At 45.6% G+C, this 23,145-nt stretch overlaps 1 protein-coding gene across 2 annotated transcripts in view; it reads left to right on the top strand.

The window, feature by feature from the left end:
- Positions 1–213: 213 nt before the first annotated feature.
- LOC116986908 (ankyrin repeat and BTB/POZ domain-containing protein BTBD11-like) overlaps positions 214–23,145 on the top strand; it is a 39,434-nt gene continuing 16,502 nt past the window's right edge. Inside the window, exons 1-7 of one of the 2 annotated variants that reach the window (XM_033042693.1) lie at positions 214–1,204; positions 14,166–14,297; positions 15,162–15,366; positions 16,711–16,863; positions 17,362–17,527; positions 20,846–20,935; positions 22,146–22,247. In XM_033042693.1, the coding sequence (XP_032898584.1) occupies positions 364–1,204; positions 14,166–14,297; positions 15,162–15,366; positions 16,711–16,863; positions 17,362–17,527; positions 20,846–20,935; positions 22,146–22,247 (1,689 nt within the window). In that variant the 5' untranslated portion in view covers positions 214–363. The remainder of the gene's footprint in view (positions 1,205–14,165; positions 14,298–15,161; positions 15,367–16,710; positions 16,864–17,361; positions 17,528–20,845; positions 20,936–22,145; positions 22,248–23,145) is intronic. The other variant, XM_033042694.1, reaches the window with a different exon arrangement.

Here is a 23,145-nt window from a genome sequence, read left to right on the forward strand (position 1 = left end):
TGATCACACTCTATCTCCGATGACTCCCTGCTCTCTCCAGCCCTGGGACTGTTTCCCAGTGTGACACGTTTCCCTGTTGATTCTTGCTCACCTGTCAGGTGATGACTTTATACACGTCGGACGCTGTCGAGATGGGGAGGTGTGTTTCACGGAGATAGACGGGAGAAAGAGGGCGGGATCGAGGGGGTTGGAACCTGGCTGATTCGCTCAGTCCGTCCTCTAAGTTTGAAGGGGCCGGGTCAGGAAGCCGAGTCACAACTTGTACAGAGCGAGGTCTCAGGTCTGGGCTAACTGAACTCAGGGCAGGGTAGCCGACGTGTCGCCCTGACTCCGCTGCGGTAGCGGCCGCTTCGTTTCCTAGCCATGTCCGCCTTCCAGAAACTACCGGCCAGGAACTTCGAGAACTTGACTTTGGACTCTGGTTATGGAGGAGCCGCCACCTCGTGTAGATCGTCCTGCTTGTCCCTGTCTCACTCGGGAAGTACCTGGCGCTCCTATCCCGGGACTGCGAACAAGACACACATGGACAGCTGTGATACTTTGGACACCGGCTTGGCAGAGGGCGCCGAGACTCTGGAGCCCATGGACTGTTATCCTAAACTGCCTCATTTGGAAGATGTCCCCTGGACCGAGCGAGAGGTTGAAGATGTGTTAAGGCTGTGCAGACCCGGAGAAAGATGCGCCGTGGACGGCGCCCTGGTTAAGAAACTCTCTACGTACCTAAGCAGGACTTTGGTTCGCCTCGCCAGAGAGGCGCAGAGATTCAGTCTGATGAGCGCCCAGTGCAGCAAACACGAAGTCCAAAGCGCCGCCCAGCTCGTCTTGTCCTGGTCCCTATCGGAAAGTTGCATGGCGGCTGCGGTCAGGGCTTTGTCCGTGTACAACATGAGTTGCAGGGAGGAACTCAACAGGAGCAAGAGTTCCCAGTGCAACCTCATCTTCTCGGTGGGACGCTTCTTTCGATGGATGGTGGACAGCAAGCTGTCGAGTCGCATCCACGAGCACGCAGCCGTCTACATGACAGCCTGTCTGCAGAACATCCTGGAGCAGATGTACCTGAGGTTGGTGGACAACCTGGGGAGCCGAGGGAAGGAACTGCCCGATGCCCTGGATAAGGCATTGGACCAAGTCATCGGCAGCGATGCAGATCTCTGGGGGTTATTTCAGGCCAATGACCATCTGATCTGCGGGAAAAACGCATATGGTAAGTACACACAGAAGATGGTACTCCCATTTATTGTATGGAAGTGTCGTTTTTAAAGCATTAAAGTTCATTGCAAGTATTAACGTCCATTGCAAAGTATCCGCTGCAAATGGACTTTCATCGCAAATTAGGAAGGGTCCCACACACCACAAGGAGATAAGGTGTTGGTGGTGTAGGAAGGAACTGCAGATGCGAATTTATACCGAAGATAGATACCAAAGCGCTGGAGTAACTCGGTGGATTAGGCAGCATCTCTGGAGAAAAAAGATGGGTGAAGTTTCGGGTCGTTGGTTGTTGTGAGTTAATAACATAAAATAAACAACTGGAAATTGTGGAAATCGGAAACAGAAAATGTTGAGAGTACTCAGCGGGCTAGGCGGAACTGCTAAGGAGAGGGCGAATGATAACGTTTACAGACCGAAGATCCTTGCTGGGATTTCTCGGATGCTCCCAGACCCGCTGAGCTGTTTCTGGCGTTCCCGGCGTTCTCATATTTGAGGCGAGATCATTATTGTCCAGGACAGCAAACATAAAATATAGTGAAGTCCCAATGGCAGTGCTGACCTGACCAAGAGCGGAGATACACATCTGTTCTGCTGCAAGTAAGAATTGCATTGTTTCGTTTCGGGACATATGACAGTAAAGCATTCTTGACTCACCTTGAGTACTATCACATGTATCCACACATCTACCCCCCACCCCCCAAATAATTGAAAGCAATGTAAAGATCTGCAAAATGCTAGAAATTAAAAAAATGCTGGGATTAGTAAGTCATGCAAAATTTGTGGAGAGATAAATATTTAGCTCAATGCAAGTTTAATAGAAATGTTAAGGAACTTCAGTAGATTTTGATGCTTTTGCTGTTCTTTTATCTGGGTTGTTAAGAAATGCACCGGGTTTGCTTCTTACCCTTTGAGAGACTCCTGGATACATTTCAAGAGTAAGATATCTCTTGGATATCTTGGGTAGAAGTTGGGAGTTTACATGGAAAGAGAAGTTTCCAGGATAATCTCACAGTTCGATGCAGGCTCCTAGAGTTTTAATACTATTGGTTGTGTGTTTCCTCAGGCTTACTCCTGTTACTTTGTCATTTGGTCCCAATTATATTTCAAATTAAGTCACCACGAAGGAGCAGGAGCATGTCTGGGCACATACCCAGTCTATCTAATAAAATCCATGTTAAGTACTCTGTTTCATAGGACACTTCTTTGTGTAATGACAGGAAGAGTTGTTTTGACAAGCAATATGTTCCTGGTTATATGTTGCACAAGTATTATTTATATAAACCGCACATATTGTTCTCTTGTGCGTTTTATGCAAAGTAGATTGGGTGCGGGTGACATTACATGCCTCTACAACTTCTTGGGTGAAGAGTTCTAGAGATTCTCTGCCTTCTGTGAGAAGTAGTTTAATTTAGTTTATTGTCATGTGTACCAAAGTACAGTGAAAAAACCTTTGTTGAGTGCTAACCAGTCAGTGGAAAGATTATACATGATTACAATTGAGCCATCCACAGTGTACAGATACACGATGAAGGGAATAATGTTTAGGACAAGATAAAGTCCAGTAAAGTCTGACCAAAGATAGTCTGAGAATCTCCAATAATTGTTTTGGCATCTTGGCTGGCACTTCATCTTGCAACTATGTCCCCTGTTTGGGACTTCCAATTACTGAAAACATCTTGGCATTTACACTGTGATGCCTCCTAAGATGTGCCAGAAATCTCTGCCAGTGTGCCACAGCCTGCATTGTTATCGCAGAAACCATTTCTGCTCACTGCGTGTGATGTTACGAAACGGTGCGCTGCAATGAAAACAGCCACTAAATTGTTTGGCCATAATGCAACAATGCTGGAAATGTGGTGAATTACTCATTGTAGCCAATTCTGCATTCTGCTGAGTCAAGGCTCAAGACCTCGCTAGACCCTTGACTGACCTCTAGAGTCTCTCATCGTTTGGATATTATGCTTCATATTCATATTGGATAAATTCATATTTTTTACGCATTATATTCCACTTACCAGATATTTGCCCATTCAACTGAACATTTTTATATCCCTCTGTTAAACATAGAACAGTACAGCACAGGAACGGGCCATTTGGCCCACAATGATTGTGCTGAACACAATGTCTAATTAAACTGCCTGGACATAATCCCTATCTCTCTATTCCCTGCACTGTTGCTTGCTATATATTCTTTCAACATTTGTGTACTATTTACAAAATCCATTCTACCAATATACCTGCTTGCCCTTCTTACGATAGCTCTGCAGGATAAACATACTTCCACTCCAGTTGTGTGGGTTCCGAGACCAATCTGGACCCACTGGCTCTTTCACAAACGGGCAAGGTGTTTCCTGTGGCACTTATACTGAGAATCTATGGTGCTCCTAATGAAAGAGATCAATGTTTTCTCTGTCCCAAAATACTCCATCTTGAGTGATAATGAGCTAAGGATTCTCGCAAGTTGGGAGGGATGTTATTTTTTTCAAGGAAGCTTTGGGAATATCCCAAATTGGTCCTGTGGGTAATTTTTTTTTTGTAGTGATGAGGCACAGGACAGTAATTGTTTTGGGCATCAGATGTTCAGCGCAGTAAACCCTCGCTTTAATGGACCTCTTTATAATACATTTTGGTTATAGCAGACAGACTTATCAATGGCTGCCTCTGCCACCCCCGGCTCACATTGCTATCCCTGCTGCTCGCAGCTACGAGCATCTGCATCGCCGCCGGCTTGCAGCACCTCCTCTGCAGCCGACGCTGCCCCCCCTGTTGCTCACAGTGCCAGGCAACTGCATTTGTTTCTACTATATACAATTATAATATCCAGCACTCAAATACACCTGGACCATTTCTGATGTTTCCCTACCATTTCTAAACCTCACTATCTCCATCGTAGGTGATGGATTACTGACCGACATCTACTATAAACTCACTGACTCCCATGGCTATCTGGACTACGTTTCTTCCCACCCTGGTTCCTTTAAGAACTCCATCCCCCTACTCCCAATCCCACCGCATCTGCACCTAGTATCAGAAGTTCCACACCAGGACATCGGGGATGTCCTCATTCTTCAGGGAACAGGGGTTCCCCTCTTCTACTATAGATGAGGCTCTCACCAGGGTAACCCGTAACTCTGATCTCACTCCCCATCCCCCCCACTCGTAACAAGGGCAGAGCCCCCCTTGTTCCTCACCTTCCACCTTACCAGCCGTCACATACAACAAATTATCCTCTGACATTTTCACCACCTCCAACAGGATCCCACCACTGACCACATCTTCCCATCTCCTCCCCTGTCTGCTTTCCGCAGAGACCGCTCCCTCCGTAACTCCCTGGTCAATTCGTCCCTTCTCACCAAAACCACCCCTTCTCCTGGCACTTTCCCTTGCAACTGCAGGAAGTGCTACACTTGTCGCTTTACCTCCCCCCTTGACTCCATTCAAGGACCCAAGCAGTCTTTCCAGGTGCAGCAGAGGTTCACCTGCACCTCCTCCAACCTCATCTTTTGCATCCGCGGCTCTAGGTGTCAGTTGCTCTACATCGGTGAGACCAAGCGTAGGCTTGGTGAACGCTTCGCCCAACACCTCCGCTCGGTTCTCAATAACCAACCTGTTCTCCCAGTGGCTCAATACTTCAACTCCCCCTCCCATTCCGAATCTGACCTTTCTGTCCTGGGCCTCCTCCATGGCCAGAGGACCACCATAAATTGGCAGAGCAGCACCTCGTATTTCACTTGGGCAGTTTATACCCCAACGGTATGAACATTAACTTCTCTAATTTCAGGTAGTCCCTGCTTTCTCCTCCACTTCCCTGCTCTCCCTCAGCCCACTGTCTCCGCCTCTTCCTTTCTTCTTCCCGCCTCTCTCCCCCTCCACCTCCACATCAGTCTGAAGAAGGGTCTCGACCCCCGAAACGTTGCCTATTTCCTTTGCTCCATAGATGCTGCCTCACCAGCTGAGTTTCTCCAGCATTTTTGTCTACCTTCGATTTTCCAGCATCTGCAGTTCCTTCTTAAACATGATAATATCTTAGTCGAATGTATTGGATAATCGACAATAACAGACACCAACATCCCCCCCCCCCCCCCCCCCCCCCCCCCCCCTGCCTCCCTTGTGGCCCATCATAATGAGGGTATACTGTTCAACAAAATGACTGCATGTAATAAAGACACAGTGCTTCCCAAATCTGTAGCCTCGATAAACAATGAGCACATTAGATCACCATCGTCTCCAAATTCCTGTCTGAGCCTCGCAGTATTCTGTGTTGGAAATCATTCTGCCATTCTTTCATCATTGTTGGCAAAATTCCTGGAACGCCCAACCAGAATTTCTCAGTCAGCTGAAATGTGCCCTGTTGAAAGATTGTTGTTCATGTAGTCCTGAGAAACTATTGGTGGGCTTGCTGATAGTGTGCACGAGAACAGGATAGTTGTGAAAGTACGAACAGGAAAATCAAGAGAAGGTACAGAATGAGAAAATGGAAGAGTTAAACCGGGACAGAGAGAGGGAGAGAGAGAGAGAGAAAAGAGGGGAGAATGAGAATAAAGAAAGAGGGGTGGGGGGGAGGAGTAGTGGAAACAGGTAGTGAGAGAAAGGTGGAGGGAAGATAAAGTGGATGTGGGAGGAAGGGAGTAAGGGGGGAGAAGGGGAGAAAGAGAAGAGAGGGGATGGAGAGGAAAGAGGTGGGGGGGAGAGAGAAAAGGATTGGAGGGAGAAAGAGAAGGATTGGAGGGAGAATGGATGGGGGAGAGATTGAGAAGGGGTGGAGAGAGAGAGAGAGAGAGAGAGAAGTTGGGGGAGGGAGAAGGGTGGGAGGAAGAGGTGGAGAGAGAAATGGGGAATCACACAGAAGAGAGAGGAGTTGAGTAGGTTGCCCAGAGGGGGAGAACACACACCGGCCGGCTGATGATCGGAACCACCTCCCACACGGAACCCTCTCTGTCACCAAAGCCAGGGACTGATGGGAAAGAGAGAGAGAGAGACAGATAGAAAGGGGAGAGAGAAGAGGGAAAAAATGAGAGTTTCATGGGGAACTAGGAAGAGAGAGGGCCTGGAATTGATGCGGAATGTATAGAGTGAGAGAGGAGCTTTTTTATCACATCTGTGGGAGCAAATTTGTAATCTAGACCAAGTAGCCTAGGAATACTTTCCAACCCATCAGACAAGTCTGAGCCTGTTGACCAGGTTTGCATAATGTATTTCTGTTTCTCTATGTGTTTTTGAATTGTAATCACTCGAAATCCCTTTCAGCTTTTTCAAGGGAAGAATGGTATACAAATATTTCAAATTAACCAAATTGAGTTCCATGCAATTTCTTCGTTTATTTTGCTGCAACTGCAAAATAGCAGTGAAATGTTTCTCCGTAAAACAATTTTGTACTCAATCTGTGAAGATGGATACAAAATGAAGAGCTGTGAAGATGGACACAGAATGCTAGAGTAACTCAGCGGGTCAGGCAGCATCTCCGGTGAAAAGGAATAGGTGATGTTTTGGATCAAGACCCTTCTTCAGACTGAGGCAAAGATTGAGGGGGGAGGGGGGGGGGGTGGGTCAGTCTCAGTCTCATTCTACCCCATCACCGTCAATCCTCTAAACAAAAGGTTGAATCAGCACTGTATCCCTTCCAAGGTTACAGCATCTAAGGTGCAAGAGTAAAAACTATGGATCGAAGGAGGTGGGATGTAGAATGTACGTCTTTTATTCGTTGCGATTAATATCACAGCTTGAAACAGTGACATTCAAAGTTGACAGTCCTTTTTAAAGAACTGATGGGCAATGTTTTCGCTGGTGCATATTGTGGCTATGGGTACATTTGTACAAAATATTTGTCTGAAATGTACTATCATAACATTTAAAACACTTGGAACACTTAGGATAGATTTAGAGGGATTTGCAAGCAGGTGGGACTAGTGTAGTTGGGGATGTTGGTTAGTGTGGATTAGTTGGGCTGAAGGTCCTGTTACCACACTGTATGACTTCATGACTATAAACAGAACACCTTCCTCCTTTTGCCATGAGAACTGTTTCGCCCAGTATTTCTTTAAATGCAGCTAACCTTTGAAGAAAATAATTATTAACTTATGGTGAATACCGTCAGAGTTGAAGGGGTTAAGTATCCTGTGGTTGCTTAAGATAAATTAAGTAATTCTCCTGTCTTTCTTGTGAAATATTTTGGTATGTCTGAGTATGTAAAGGCCCAGTCAAACTCTGACTGACTACTGAGAGTAAGAAGATAGGCAACTGGGGTAATAAACTCTTCTCGCTCAAAGTTTCATCTTAGCCGTCACGAACAAAGGATTGAATCACTAACAGAACAAAATATTGCAATGCATAAGCTGCTGACTGATGTTAAAGGGGACAGCGTGATAGCAACATCAGGCTTGGGACTAGAACTGGATCAGAGATGGCCCCTGTTGTAGAATACCCATTGCTATGATAATAGAGTGCCGGAAGATTGCTAGTGATAGTGCAATAGTTTCCAGTGTGTGAAGCAATACAATGCTGTTTACTGAAGCATTTCCGCTGAAAGTAGATCACCCTTGAGTATAGAACTGACTATGCAAGTGACCGTTCTTGGATGCTCAAGCAGTCCAGACTTATAGGCACTTCGTTAACAGTCTTTAGACTTTAAACTTTAAGCTTTAGAGATACAACGCAAAAACAGACCTTTCGGCCCATCGAGTCCGCGCCGACCAACCATCACCCAACCATAGTACATTAGCACTATCCTATGCACTAGGGACAATTTACAATTTTACTGAAGCCAATTAACCTACAAACCTGTGGGTCTTTGGAGTGTGGGAGGAAACCGGAGCACCCGGAGAAAACCCACTCAGTCACAGCGAGAATGTACAAACTCCATACAGACAGCACCCGTAGTCATGATCAAACCCAGGTCTCTGGCGCTGTAATACAGAAAAGCAGCTGCCGCCCTGGCAGATCATTCTTCAACATCAAATAATGTACAGGTTCCTCACTAAAAGGACCAAGCAGCCCCTTGCACAGCTTGTGAACCAGAACTACTTGAGTCTGTGCATCACCAAATCCCAGTACTCTCCTAGGTCAAACAATGGGGTTTTGTTTTGCATGGAATTGATGGCTGTGAAATCTGGTCCAACTGTGTTGGGTAACAGTCCAGCAATTGATTATGTGCAGTAATGCTGCCTTCGGTGATTACTGGAGAGCCTGGAGACATTGCTGCGATGTAGTGGTATGAGAGAGCAATCTGTTTTATTGATCATGTGGAATGTACTACATGAGGCCTCAGGTGATTAGAGAACTTTCACCTATAGCCAAAGTCTCCACCATTTTCCAGTAACTCTTCATTTAAACTAAGTTTAAATAGCACTGTATCTAAGCCTCACAAAAGAAGAACATTTATGGGAATGAGACAGGCCAACATAACTGAGTAAATATGTTCCAAATGTAAAAATAATTTAAAAGGATAGAAAAATATTTGTTGTGTCTAATGCTGTCTTTCACAATAAATGAAGGCGCGATGGTTTAGGAATGAAATCAGGAAGCACATCATCAGGCACATCATCATCAAAGTTCCCAGCACTTTGCTTTACACTTTCCTGGCACTCGGCTGATATCATGGTTCAGTCATGATCCAAAGATTGCACAGTAAACGCAATAACATCAGAACATTGAAAAGGGCTGGACATTTTAAACATTTTATTTTAAACAACATGTTGAGAGAGGGACCGCGAAGGGAGTTGCAAATGAAAATAAAAGTGCTGGAATAACTCAGCAATCAGGCAGCATTTCTGGAGAACATAGACAGGCAATGTTGAGGGTCGGGACCCTTCTTCAGATCTGATATTTCATATAAATGGGAATGTCATGCTGCCACCCTGTTCCCTTACCTCAGGGGACTAAGCAACAATAATCATACATTGTGGAGATTACAAATAATTAATAATGGAAACAACTCTGACTTGTTGGGGCTGCAGAACTTCACTGAATGTTTCGAGCACTTTCTCCTGTGAAGAGTTCAAAAGAGGACAAGAAAGTTGTAGTCAGTGACAAAAAAAAAACTTGTTTACTAGCGATCTCTGGTTTTGGTGCACAAATTACCTTCAGGCCATGAACAGGCCGAACCGTCAATAGACTCAAATAGCAAAGCAACGTCCCCTGATGTCCATTTATTTATTTTCATATAGTAAAGATATAGCGTGGAAACATGCACTTCAGCCGTCCCGACTATCGATAACCTGTTCACACTAGTTCAACCTTATCCCACTTGCGCATCCACTCCCTACACACTCCCTGCACGTCTTTGCGATGTGAGAAGAATCCGGAGCAGCCGGAGAAAACCCACATGCCGTCACAGGGAGAACGTGCAAACTGCACACTGACAGCATCCGAGGTCAAGATTGAACCTGGGTTTAGTTTACTTGTTTAGAGATCCAGTGTGGAAACAGGCCATTCGGCCCACCGAGTCCAGGCCGACCAACGGTTCCCGTACACCAGCACTATCCGACACACTAGGGACAATTTACACATTTACCCAAGCCAATTAATGTACAAACCAGTACGTCTTTGGAATGTGGGAGGAAACCGGAGAAAACCCACGGCTATGGGGATAACTTACAAACTTTGTATAGACAGCACCCGTAGTTGGGATCAAACCCAGGTCTCTGGGTTTGTGAGGCAGCAGCTCTACTACCTACCCAGTGTCATCCATGTCTAAACCAGTCTCTTTTCTCCATTGGATTTCTATCAACTCCGGCCAACCCTTCATTCCCCAATATCCCCCCCACTCTTCATATCCTCCAATTCTCCTGCTATCCAGCTACACCAGCATGTGAGATAAGAAGTGAAGCAACCAGCCCTGCTTCCCACGGGAGAGTATTGCAAGAATTCATCTCTTTGAAAGAGGCTGCTTCTATCCACTCTACCCTATATTCAACGTTACTAAGCGGGCGGTGACGATGGCTGTAGAGTTGTTGCTTTTAGGGCCTGTCCCACTATGGCAACCTTATTTGCGAGTTTAGGAGAGTTTGCGTTCACCGTATGGTCGACACATGGTCGTAGGTGGTCACTGGTAAGTCTCCTTCATGGTCGAGAGGAGTTCCCGCATAGTGGTTACTACTCGTGGCCTCAGTTTGGTCGAGGAAAATGTTTCAACAAGCTTAAAATTTTTCACAGAGTAAAAATTAGTCGGCATGGAGAAAAACGATACTTTTGAACTCGTAGTGCAGTGGTAGTGGGATCGCCTTGTCGTTGTAGGTAGTCAAGGTAGCTGTAGGTAATCTCCTTTGCTGACCGGGCATTTTAATTGGCTCATTGGGGTGAAAAAAACGTAAGCACGAGTTTTCAGAACCAAGGAAAAGCAACCGGTAATGTGAAATGCTCGCTAAACTTCACAGCTGTGTATCTCTAGCTTATTAAAAGTTGTCTGGCTTCTTAATAGTGTCTCTACACCTTCTCTTCCCTTCTCTATCATGTGTTGAGAGCAGAGGCGACTAAACTTAGAAGTGAAGTCCCAGAAGACAAGTTATTTATGGAAAGCTATCACTGAAATGGTTGCAAACTGAAAGGGGAACCAAGGCCTTTCTGCTTCAGACTATTTCTTATGAATGGCAGGGTATGGTACTGTTAAATATCGGGCTGATATTTCTCTCTCACCTTTCACAGTTTTACTGAGTTGGAGTAGACAATATCACAGACTGGAGCACTGAGTTCACACTGCAGATATGTAGATGTTTGGTTTCTAATTGATCAACGATGAGTCTGCTGCTAAACCACTAATTCAATATCTAGAGGAACCACAGGATTTGTTTTGATCCCAAACGAATATGGATCATATAGGACCAACGGCTTAGATAGGATATGTTGGTTAGCATGAACATTCAGGGATCGTTTCTTCCCAGCAGTTATCAGGCACAAAACCATCATATTACCAACCAGAGAGCAGTCCTGGCCTGCCATCTACCTCATTGGAGACTATCAGACTAGCTTTAATCGGACTTTACTGCACTTTATCTTGCACCAAACATTATTCCCTTTATCCGGTATCTGCTCATTGTGGGCGGCTTGATTGTAATCATGTATAGTCTTTCCGTTGACTGGATAGAACGCAACAAAAAAGGCTTTAAGGGCCTGTCCCACCAGCATGCGATTGCATGCGTCTAGCGCGACCAAACGTGGTGGCTTGAGGCGTACGGCCTCACGGGGCCGTCTGCAGCTGGTCCCGACATCATACTCACCAATCAGCTGGGCAGGAGGCGGGCCGACTGAATTTGGACATTGCATGGAGTCGGGCGGTTACGTCATCACGCAACGGCACGCCAGGCGGTGACGTCATCGCGCAACGCCACGCGCTAGGCGTACGCCGTCAAGTCGCTGCATATGGCGTCGAGACGCTGTGTACGCCCGTCAAGGGGGTGCGTACGGCATCAATGCAGCTGCGGGCCGGCAGGCCGTTGCTGCGCGGAATTTATGAACAGTGTCAGTTTTTCGGAGCCCCGCGCGATGTCCGGGACCAGCCCCGCACAACTCCATACGGCTCTGGCGATCGAAGTGGGACTGGCCCCGTGAAGCCGTACGCCTCAAGCGACCATGTTAGGTCGCGCTTGCGCATGCTGGTGGGACAGGCCCTTTACACTGTACCTCGGTACAGGTAACAATGAACTAAACTAAACTAAACGAGTTGGGCGGAAGGGCTCCATGAATTAAATTATGCTCAAAGCAGTAAAGTGGTGAAGGGGGAAGGGGGGGGGGGGGGTCAATTTTGAAGTATTTCAGTGATAATTAAACTGCATAAGAAGGGATCTAAAACCAGTGCCACTTGAATTGGTCTAAACTGAGATCACTGGAAAATTCGTGAACTAAGGTTCCATCAACCTCTAAATCAGTCCAGTGCAAGATAAGGTATCGATCATTGGTGAGTGCATAGTTCTCTTCGCACAGAGTGCATTCACGATCCACTCCAGAGATTGCACACAACCTGGACTGCACAATCCAGTTATTTCCAGATGTAACTGCAATGGTGGACCCCCTTTGAGCTCAGCATGACAGGGAGAACAAGGAAAGGGAATAGAAGGAAGATAGACTGCTGGAGCAGTGGATGAAGAGAAAGCTGTCTAGCAGGATGCCATTATCACCCAAAGATTCCTGCTGCCTGAACCACATGATGGAGCAGTCTGTGGCATAACATCTCTGCAAGAACATCCTCAGTGAAATCGTCCGACTCAGTTCAAGACTGGAATTGGACATTCTTTTTACAAGTGGGCAGCTGGATGATAAACAATAGGAGGAGATACTTTGGCCATTCGGCCCTGCCAAATTTGCTAATAATAATTCCCCACCACTTCTCTGCAAGTAAGGATGAGATCCCAGATGAAGATAGAACCTTATGGATGGTTGGTCCTAAGGTCCTCCATGCCACTCTGGGAGGCCTGCTTATGTATTCAGCAGATCATGGCTGACCTGTCTTGCAAGAAGCTGCATCTTGCTGGTGTCAGCCTACTGCAGTGTGGTGCCACCCCATGCTTAGTGCCCCTCAGAGAGTGCACAGTGCCAGTCCAAGTAGGTGGCAGGTACATTGGGTGATAGTATGCCACCCAGCTTCTTTCTATTTTCCCACCAGAGACAGACCAGCTTGTAGTTCATTGTCATTTGAAAGGACAGAGACAAGTGATAGCATTGTGGTCAGAGCGAGTGGAAATAAGAGATGCACCTTTATATCAGTTGCACCATGCAACTCGGAAAAAGTGGAGGGGGAGAGAGTGTATCCGTTATGAGAGCAATCATCTTCACTGATATAACCATGTCATTGCACCCAATCAAAGTAACTGGTGTTGCAACTATCGCAAACACTGTCCCCACTAATGGGAGAAAGATGATATGGCTTTGCCTAATGCCTGCTGGGTTATCTGCTGCTGACAACCAGTCCTGCAGGAGAGATGGGTGTGTGCACTAGTAAATGTCATGCAATATCTTTGGATCATCTGCCTGAAGAAGTTGAATAGCAGGCCCTATGCATACATTGCGAGATTCGGGTGTGAGGCTGACAGCAGTGCTTTGTCTGTGAGACCTGGCTGCTGCCAGGAAACTGCGCCTGTGAGCAAACATTAACAAGCTGGGCTTGTTACATTTCGAACAGAAGAGAGACTTAATTGAGGTGTAGATATTTAAGAAGGGGCTTAGGGTTGGAACGGACATTTCTGCTCTCTAGTGTATCAAAAACCATGGCGATAGATTTAAAGTAGTTATTGGAAGGGTGAAGAGGAGAGGGGGTAACACTTACTCCACCTCAGGATTGCCTTCCTTCTATGGATTTTCTATGTTTCTCTTTGTAAGTTTTCTGTGAGACTGTGGTGGACCCTATCAATGTTAGATATGACACATTTTACAGAATTGGTTGGTATGTGGGTGATGGCGATGCGATGATTTGAAAGTGTCAAAGACTATGACAGTAAAACCGATACTCTGGCGATCTTGGGACTTTGGACTGGGTAGACTTTCCAAACCATTGGATGTTATTCTGCTGCCTGAACCACATGTTGGAGCAGTCTGTGGCATAACACCTCTGCTAGAACATCCTCAGTGAAATCGCCCATCTCAGTTCAAGACTGGAATTGGACATTCTTTTTACAAGCGAGCAGCCAGATGATAAACAATAGAAGGAGATATTTTGGCCAATAGGCCCTGCCAAATTTGCTAATAATAATTCTCCACCACTTCTCTGCAAGTAAGGATGAGATCCCAGCTGAAGATGGTTGCTCCTAACGTCCTCCTTGCCATTCTGGGAGGCCTGCTTATGTATTCAGCAGGTCATGGCTGACCTGTCTTGCAAGGAGCTGCACCTGAGACCCGGGTTCGATACTGACCTTGGGTGCTGTTACTTGATCCAAGTACGGTTTTAGGAGATATCTCATTTAAACTGCTACAAATTTCAATCGTAAACTTGCATCGTGAACTAAATGCTGATAACTTTTTTGTGTTCTCAGGTGTACCTTGCCTTCCATTGTACCTCAGCCAGTACCCGGAACGTTATCATCAGCAACTCTACACCCGCTTGGACCTGAAGAACCTGGAACAAGCAATGCTGGCATCTTATGTGGGCACCATCGCTGAACTCAGTCAGTAACATGCAACCCTCCCTCCTTGTAGTTCAATGCATGTACGGCTTTTGGGGCATGTTAAATATATGATTATCATGTGAATGGGCGTCATAGTGGTGTAGTGGTAGAGCTACTGCCTTGCATCGATACTGAGCATGGGTGCTTGGCTGTACGGAGATTGTGCGTTCTCCCCGTGACCTGCGTGGGTTTTCTCCAAGATCTTTGGTTCCCTCCCACACTCCAAAGACATACAGGTTTGTAGGTTAATTGGCTTGGTATAAATGTAAAATTGTCCCTAGTGTGTGTCGGAAAGAGTTAGTGTGCGGGGATCGCTGGTCGGTGCGGGCTCGGTGGGCCAAAGGGCCTGTTTTCGCATTGAATCTCTAAACAATACTAAATTATCTGTTAGAACTGGGTCAGAATTGTTGCCTCGTCTTTCAAAGGACTGAGAGGCTGATGAACAATGATGTATCGTCCTAATTGCTGAGGTACTCCAGCTGAGGTACTCCAGCATTTTGTGTCTATCTTCGGTGTAAACCAGCATCTGCAGTTCCTTCCTACATACATATATCAATCCTTACGATGAAACTTTCTCCCTAACTCCCAGAACCCTTCAACCACCTGCAGGGCACATAATATTATCATTTGTATTTTAAAGATGCCTGCTTTGAATAGGGTTGAGAAGGTCAAGAGGTAAATCACTCTCTGCAGTATATTCATACTCTAGACCACTCTGGTTGAGGCACCAATTACATGGCTATTGTTGTTGGGTGTCTGGTCAGTGATGATTACGCTCCCGGGATACTGATGGAACTGTGGTGGTGGCAACATTATTAAATGTAAAAGGCGGGAGGTTTTAACAGTCTATCTCTTATTCTGTAGGTCACTTGATCTCTCATGCAATGTACTACCTCCACCAGTTTGGTGCATTGAACCACAGCAAGGGGTCTCAGTTACATTTCAAGAAGGGTCCGTACTCCTGGGAGCCTGAAGCTTTGCACAGCCTTTACTACTATACACAGTGCCCGCAGATGGAGTGGGAAAATCTCAATGAAGAACCTCCAAAAGTGAAACTAAGCAATGAAAGGTGAGACAACTGGAAATCAACCTTCTCAAGAATCCGCTGATTTTGATTTATTCTGCACTTTGTCGCGTCATTCACTGAAAGCGCAAATTATTCCACCGGACTTTTGGGAATTTTTAAGTTTTCAGTGCCACATGAAAGGGGGATCTCAGATCTTGTCGGAAGCGAAAAGGATTGCAAAGGCAGCGATTCTTCTCCTATCTCAGGATCTTGAGGGTAACTCGACAGAGATCCACCATGTTCAACCGCAACGCTAACCAATTGCAGCCAGATTCGCTGTCTCCGCAAGCAGACTAGCTACATCTACAGATCATCAGCTGAGAGCATCCCCGCTAAGTTAAGGATAGGGTTGAACAGCTTGTTATTAATGTTTGCTGCTGTACATATTTTCATGGCGATAAACCATGACCAAGTAAAAAGAGGAAGTGATACTTAGTTTTTGCAAAGTTTGTAAAAAAGTCCAGCCTCGATGAGACTAGCATCGAACACAAGCTGCTGCTGCAACTTTAAGTGACATGCAATGATGTAACGATTCAGATAGTTGCTGGGGGGGTTTTCATGAGCACATTGATGACTACAACCTTGAAAGGTTGCAGGAAATAAAAAGTCCCTGATGTAGGTAGAGTTTGCGACAGGATATGCTAACCACTGACTTGGTGCTTTTAACCGAGGCGATGATTATTATCTGAAGCAATGCAGCTTGTAGTGTGTGGGCACAAACTGTAGAGCCAACACGCACATTGGTCATCATTCATATGAGAATGAGGGGAGAAAACCCCAGTTGCGGTTATTCACTGTGATGCATGGAGTGTACACAAAAGAAAATTCCCACTGATCTTACTCCCAGTGGGTAATAACTTAACTAGATTGAACATAATTATTTTTCTAAAGCGTTCACTGTTGCTGTTCTCAGTATGTTGTACCTGCCCGCAGCAACTATCACAAACAGGCACATATGTTACCACTGCATGTATGTGTAAAGTAAAACAAAGTGCTGGATTATAAAAGGTAGACAAAAATGCTGGAGAAACTCAGCGGGTGAGGCAGCATCTATGGAGCAAAGGAATAGGTGACGTTTTGGGTCGAGACCCTTCTTCAGACTGATTATAAAGATCAGACTCAAGTCTGACAAAGAGCCCCCCACTATCCCCGAAATGTCACATCGCTTCCCTTCACAGATGCTGCCTACACCGCTGAGTTACTCCAGCACTTTGTGTTTTACTCAAGATAATAGCATCTGCAGTTCCTTGCATCTTTGTGCCTGTATAAAGATTAGCTGCTCCCATATCACCATAGCGTCCACGTTGTAATAACTCTCATTCCATTCTCTCGCCCACTCCACCCTAGACTGTATGAGGTCCTCCCGCCAATGGTTGAGTGGATCAGGGTGTGCATTACTCTGGCAGAGCACAGACACAGCTTGATGGTGGACAGCATTGATGTTCGACAGGCCGCCCGCTTGCTGCTGCCAGGCATGGACTGCGAACCACGACAGCTCAGGTCAGCACGGATTTTCCTGTTCTTCCTCTGCAAACGGCTTGTGTCTGATTCTTTTCTGATTGTTAATTAATTAGTTAGTTTATTTATTGTCATGTACACAGAGATGCACTGATAAGCTTATGCTCCGTGCTATCCAGTCAAATCATGTTGTACATGACTTCAATAGATCCTCTTCTGTGAAACAGCATGCAGAGCGTTTCCATGTTCCAGCATCATATGGCAGCTTTCAAGTCTCTGAAAGAGACGGTTATTTTTCCCTTTTGTACCTGTTGTGCTTGTGTATGACTTGATAAGTTTACGAATGGTATGATTTGACTGGATAGCAGCAAACAAAGTTTTTCACTCTATCTCTGACCACTTGACAGTAATAAACCAACACATTGGAAGTTGGGTTCAATGCTAGAGATGGTCTGTTGAACTCAAATCTTTTGTTTGTTACTATATAAAACAAATATATTCAAATAAATGTTCTCTTCCCGCTGTTCTCAATTTGCACAGGATTACAGGCACTCCCTGCATATCCCGCGGACTGAATGCCAAGCAGGCAGAGCTGAAGCTGAAGCAGGATCTGGCCTTCCAGATGTTGAGTGCTGGCCGCACTGATCTGGTGGATGCAGCTGTTGCATTGCTGGGACCAGAGGGGATCAATACACTAAATGAACAGGTTTGCATCCTTTTACTCCAGAGATACTGCCTCATCCGATGAGTTACTCCAACACTTTGTGTCTAATTTTGGGAAATGAAGTTGCCTTTAATATGGAACAAAGGCAGAACAGGTGACATCTGATTAAGGTTAAAGCACATTCAGAGATTGAATTGTGTGCTTGTAAACACACCCTTTGCTCAATAGGCCACTCCTTCCTGAGCAATGTCAGCAGTGACGAATAGCAATAGTTGAAAGCAAACTTTGCTGAGATAACTTTCAAAGATGGTGATAACTTGAGAAGCGATATTGGTATAAGGGTGGCACAAGGGGCAGCACAGTTGTTGAAGGGGCAAAGATGCAGTGGTAGATTTACAGCGCCAGCGACCTGGGTTTGATTCAGACTATGGGTACTGTCTGTACAGAGTTTGTGCATTCTCCCTGTGGACGCATGGGTTTTCTCCAGCTGCTCCAGTTTCCTTCCACACTCTAAAGACGTGCAGGTTTGTAAGTTAATCGGCTTTGGTAAAATTGTAAATTGTCCCTAGTGTGTAGGAAAGTGCTAGTCTATGGGGTGATTGCTGTATGGCGCGGACTCGGTGGGCCGAAGGGCTTGGAGATCCGTGCATGATCTCTAAAGTCTTAAATGAGCGAAGAGGGCTCTAGCTGTTTGATGTCTCAAGGGTCTTAAACTACAGACTCGATGAATTGCACCTTGGGTAACAAAAGGTGCAACGTTTGTGTTCCGTTTGCCAATTGTTTAAGTTCTGCTTGTACTAGAATCTGAAAATCTTGTTAATGGTCCACTAATGTTATGACAAATTCACAGAGATTTTATTATCTATCTATCTATATTTAAAACTCTGTGTGTGTGTGTGTGTGTGTTTCTGCCTGTCTTGTGAGTGCCAGCCTTTGATTCGTTGCTACGCCAACACCAGACGCAGAAACGCCGAGATTTTTTTCCATTTCGGTAGAGATTTCACTTTTCATTCCAAGTATCCACTCCTGATTAAATTTCGTTGTGTTTATGTACACATTTTAAATAAAATTCTTCTCCCCCCCTCACTCAATTTGTTGCCTCCTGCTGGCCAGCGACCATAACGGTTGCTGGCGCCTGCCTCTTGCCTCAAAGACACCATTTAAAAACAACCGCACTGCTGAGTGCTGGAATCTTATGTTCGGGAACGGCTTGAGTTGGAGGACCACGTCTCCCATGGGGGCAACGGGTAGGGAACGGGTGCGTTGGGGGAGCAGACCCAACGGGTCTGCACTTGGTCTAGTATTTTATTATTTTTTAAATATATTTCAAACATTCTTTAGATCCAAGGCTTGAAAGCTCGTAATGTTTGCGTAGCGTGGACTTAAAGAAAAGTGTTAATCAGATGTTTGTCATGTTTCATCAAACTCTTGCTCTTGGTCTGCCAAAGCCTACCGGATCTCTTGGATGCAAACCATCTTAACTCTCCTCATTCCCAAACTGACCTTTCTGTCCTGGGCTTCCTCCATTGCCTGAGTGAAGCCACATGCAAACTGGAGGAACAGCACCTCAAATTCTGCATGGGTATCTTGTAGCCCAATGGTATGAACATTGTCTTCTCCAATTTTATGTGACCGGCAGTGCCTGACCCTCTGAGTTACTCCAGCACTTTGTGTCTTTGTTTGCAGCGTTTCTTTGTGCTCAAATTTGTGATAGAGGTAAATGATAAGGAAGCAATCAAAAGTCTTGTAGTATGTTACTGCCAGTTACAGGCAGTAGGAAAAATCATGACCTGTAATTAATGAATTTGAAATATCCAGGCTAATTCCAGCAAAATATTATAAAGTGACTCTGTTCCATTATGTGGTATAGAAGGAGGTATAGATGGCACGATCCAATATAAACACAGCTGGTGTGATGTGAAGGAGACTCACTCACATGCACTTAGAAGGAAGGGAGGAGATAGTGGAGGGGTCCATACAAATTTAATGATGACATCTCCAGGGCCATTCCTCCCCAGAGTTTTTATTTTGTCAGAATGCATGATACTTTCTTTTATTGTCACATTTTACCTCGGTGCAGTGAAATTCTTTATTTCTGCGTACGATACACACAGTATGCAAATAGCCGCCATGTATCTGGTGCTGACAAAGTTACAAAAGTACTAATTAGAGTCCTGATATTCCCTCATTATTCTCGCCCTGCCGAGTCCCTCCTTGTCCTCGGTGCCTCCCCCCACTGGCCCCCCCTTTGTTCTTGCCCCCCCCCCCCCCCCACCCACCCCCTCACTGCCGGGTCTCTCCTTGTTCACGGCTGTCCGGCCCATGTAACCATGACACCTCATTGCATTTAATTCCTTGCAAATGCCAGAATTCATTGGCAGGCAGACAGAATCTATTTTTGGATGTGGAGAATTGCCCATCAACTCTGAAGATAACTTCCACATTATGTATCAGGGCTCTAATGTTGACACTGCAGTTACCACAAATATGTCTTCAAAGTCTCATCCACCATCGACTCATCCTCTCTTGTTTGTCCCAGCGTTGGATCATGTAAGATGCAATTTTTATTCACCTGCACTTGCGTCACAGTATGTGCTTGTTCGAGAAATGTGGGCATGACTTTACATGTGTATCCTTGAGTCTGGTAAAACCAGTATTCAGCACAACATTGCAAATGGAGGGAGCACGGCTACCCAAACCGCAGGAACAGTGACAGGAAGGCAAAGGGAAGGCTAAGGAGATGGGGGGTGGGGGGGACGGGACGGGACGGGGGGGGAGGAATGGACCAACCATGCGACAAGAAGGTAAGAAATGCATCTCCCATGCAATATTTATTTAATCCTCTTTCCTGATGCGAAGATTTTTTTTAAAGTAATAAGCCTCAGCAGCAACTGTGCCTCTCAGGAGGAAGGTGTAGCCAGTGGTTATATTAGTCATCTTACTGCAGGGTGTAACACAAGCTGCATAATAACATAGATGACAATGTCAAGACCACACAACTCTGCACTTATCACTCGCTGTGAGAATGGGTCTCAGCCATGCCAGTCTTTTGTACCCAGAGTCTCTGAGCACAGAGCCCTGCCTCAAAGCTCATTGTTCATAAAAATCAAGAAAGAAAGTGCTGGAACGAATCAGCAGGTCAGGTGGGAAAACACAGAGAGGGGATGTTTTGGGTCGTGACCCTTCTTCACTCGGTCTGAAGGAGGGTCCAGACCTGAAATGTCATCTATCCATATTCTCCAGAGATGCTCTTTGACTTGCTGAGTTACCCCAGCACTATGCGTCTTGTTTTGTAAACCAGCATCTGCAGTTCCTCGTATTCTCATTGTTAAACAGATGCTTTCTCAACTGACTCAACAGGGGATGACTCCATTGATGTATGCAGCAAGCAATGGGGATGAGGCTATGGCTCAGGTCCTTCTGAACTCTGGAGCAACTATTGATATCCAGGTAAGACTACCTACATAAAGGATTTCCTAAATTGTCGACTTCTTTCATGGGGCAAGACAATGATACAGTTCACACAGCCTCTGCCACAACGCACCTGAGGGCTAGTTCAATCCTGACCTCGGGTGTCATCTGTGCGGTGTTTGCATGTTCTCCATAAGAGCGTGTTGGTTTCCTTTGGGTGCTCTGGTAGTTGGCTAATTGGCCTTTGTAAATAGCTTCCAGCATGTGGGTGAGTGGTAGAATCTTGGTGGAGCTGATGATTATGTGGAGGGAATAATAAGAATGGAATTAACGTAGGATTGATGTCAATGGATGGCACAGACTCTGGGCTCAAGGGCTGTTTCCATCTGTATCTCCCTACGACTCTATATCCCCATTATTCACTGGAATGGCATGCAAATAAATGCATAGGACATGCCCCTCACACAGCCAGGGGTATGTACCTGCAGCATATTTACTCTGTCATGTGTATACCTATACTCCACAGTTCTTGACATTCTTTCTGATTTGTATCTGCCCCACATGGTCTCTGATGGAGACTGGGATGTGTGGCTGTGATCCGAGGACCCTGACACGGTTCATAGAGTTGCATCAACCCAATGTCCTTTATATTAATTGATATGTGGCATGCCTAGTTTACGTTGGAGTCTCAGCATGCATGAATGACCCCAGCTCTGATGTGGACAACGTCTCCACACCCACCTCACCTCTGAGCCCAATTCTCCCTTCACAATAGCCCCTCAGAGCCTGGATCTGATCCCATCCCTAACTCCTGTCGGGTTTTCACCAACCTCCCCCTCTTGACCTCCCCCTTTCCAATGCAGACGGTCAATCCTCAGCTGAGGCCTCATCTTTGTTCCGAAACGTCTACACCTCATCGGGTTCTGAGCCCATCATGATGTTGAACTCTTCCTCAGTCGCCTCTGCCTCCAGGCCATTATCACTGTCAAGTAGGCCCTGCCTCCCTTCTCCAGTCTCCAACATTCCTCCTCCTCATGGTCTTTGCCTGTTGTTCTTCTATCCTGTTTGGATCTTTTTATTATAATGAGTCTGAAGAAGAGTCCTCACCAGAAATGTTGCCTATTGAACTTCTCCAGCGATGCTGAATGACCCGCTGAGTTACTCCAGCACTTTATGTCCTTTTTAATAATAATGACATTCGAGGTGGACGAGAAGTGTTTGAAAACCCACTGAATTGTTGTGCTTACAGGTACCCAGTAACTCCCAGCAGTACCCATCCATCCATCTGGAGACTCGACACTGGACTGCCCTCACCTTTGCCGTGGCATTTGGTCATCTGCCAGTTGCACAGGTATGGCTTCAGGACAATGTTGTAGGTATAACTGAACATGTATTAAGTTCACTCCAATGTCTTCTGTTGCCACTGTTCTTGGAGATGCATGCATCTTGACAGCGTGGTTACAACAGCTGTCTTATAGAAACATACAAAATTCTTAAGGGGTTGGACAGGCTAGATGCAGGAAGATTGTTCCCGATGTTGGAGAAGTCCAGAACAAGGGGTCACAGTTTAAGGATAAGGGGGAAATCCTTTAGGACCGAGATGAGAAAAACATTTTTCACACAGAAAGTGGTGAATCTCTGGAACTCTCTGCCACAGAAGGTAGTTGAGGCCAGTTCATTGGCTATATTTAAGAGGGAGTTAGATGTGGCCCTTGTGGCTAAAGGGATCAGGGGGTATGGAGAGAAGGCAGGTGCAGGATACTGAGTTGGATGATCAGCCATGATCATATTAAATGGCGGTGCAGGCTCGAAGGGCCGAATGGCCTACTTCTGCACCTATTTTCTTGGCAGAGCAAGCCTGGCTGTCTCCTTGGATCCATTCCTTTAAACTCAAAGTCGCATAATGTAGTAATTTACTCAATTTATTCATGCAGAAGAATATCTTATTAAATAGAATCTTCTGAAAACACCTATCAAGTCAGTCGGTGTCTGTGGAAAGAGAACAGCAACAAAATTTCAATAAATTAGTGCCCTTGGGATTTTCAGATTTCCACTAATTATTTTGTGAAAAATGTATTTGATATTTAACCTTCTTTAAGTTCCAAACTTAAAGCTTTTCTGGACACCATCACCAGAAGAAGAATTTTAAACATCCCAATTAGCTCATTCAAGGACAGGAAAAACAAAGAAATGGGGGACAGGATGGAAATAAAGGAAGACAAAGATGTTTGGTGAAGTGAGAAACATCT

This window comes from Amblyraja radiata, chromosome 24, assembly GCF_010909765.2.
Source record: "Amblyraja radiata isolate CabotCenter1 chromosome 24, sAmbRad1.1.pri, whole genome shotgun sequence".
NCBI classification, from domain to species: domain Eukaryota; kingdom Metazoa; phylum Chordata; class Chondrichthyes; order Rajiformes; family Rajidae; genus Amblyraja; species Amblyraja radiata.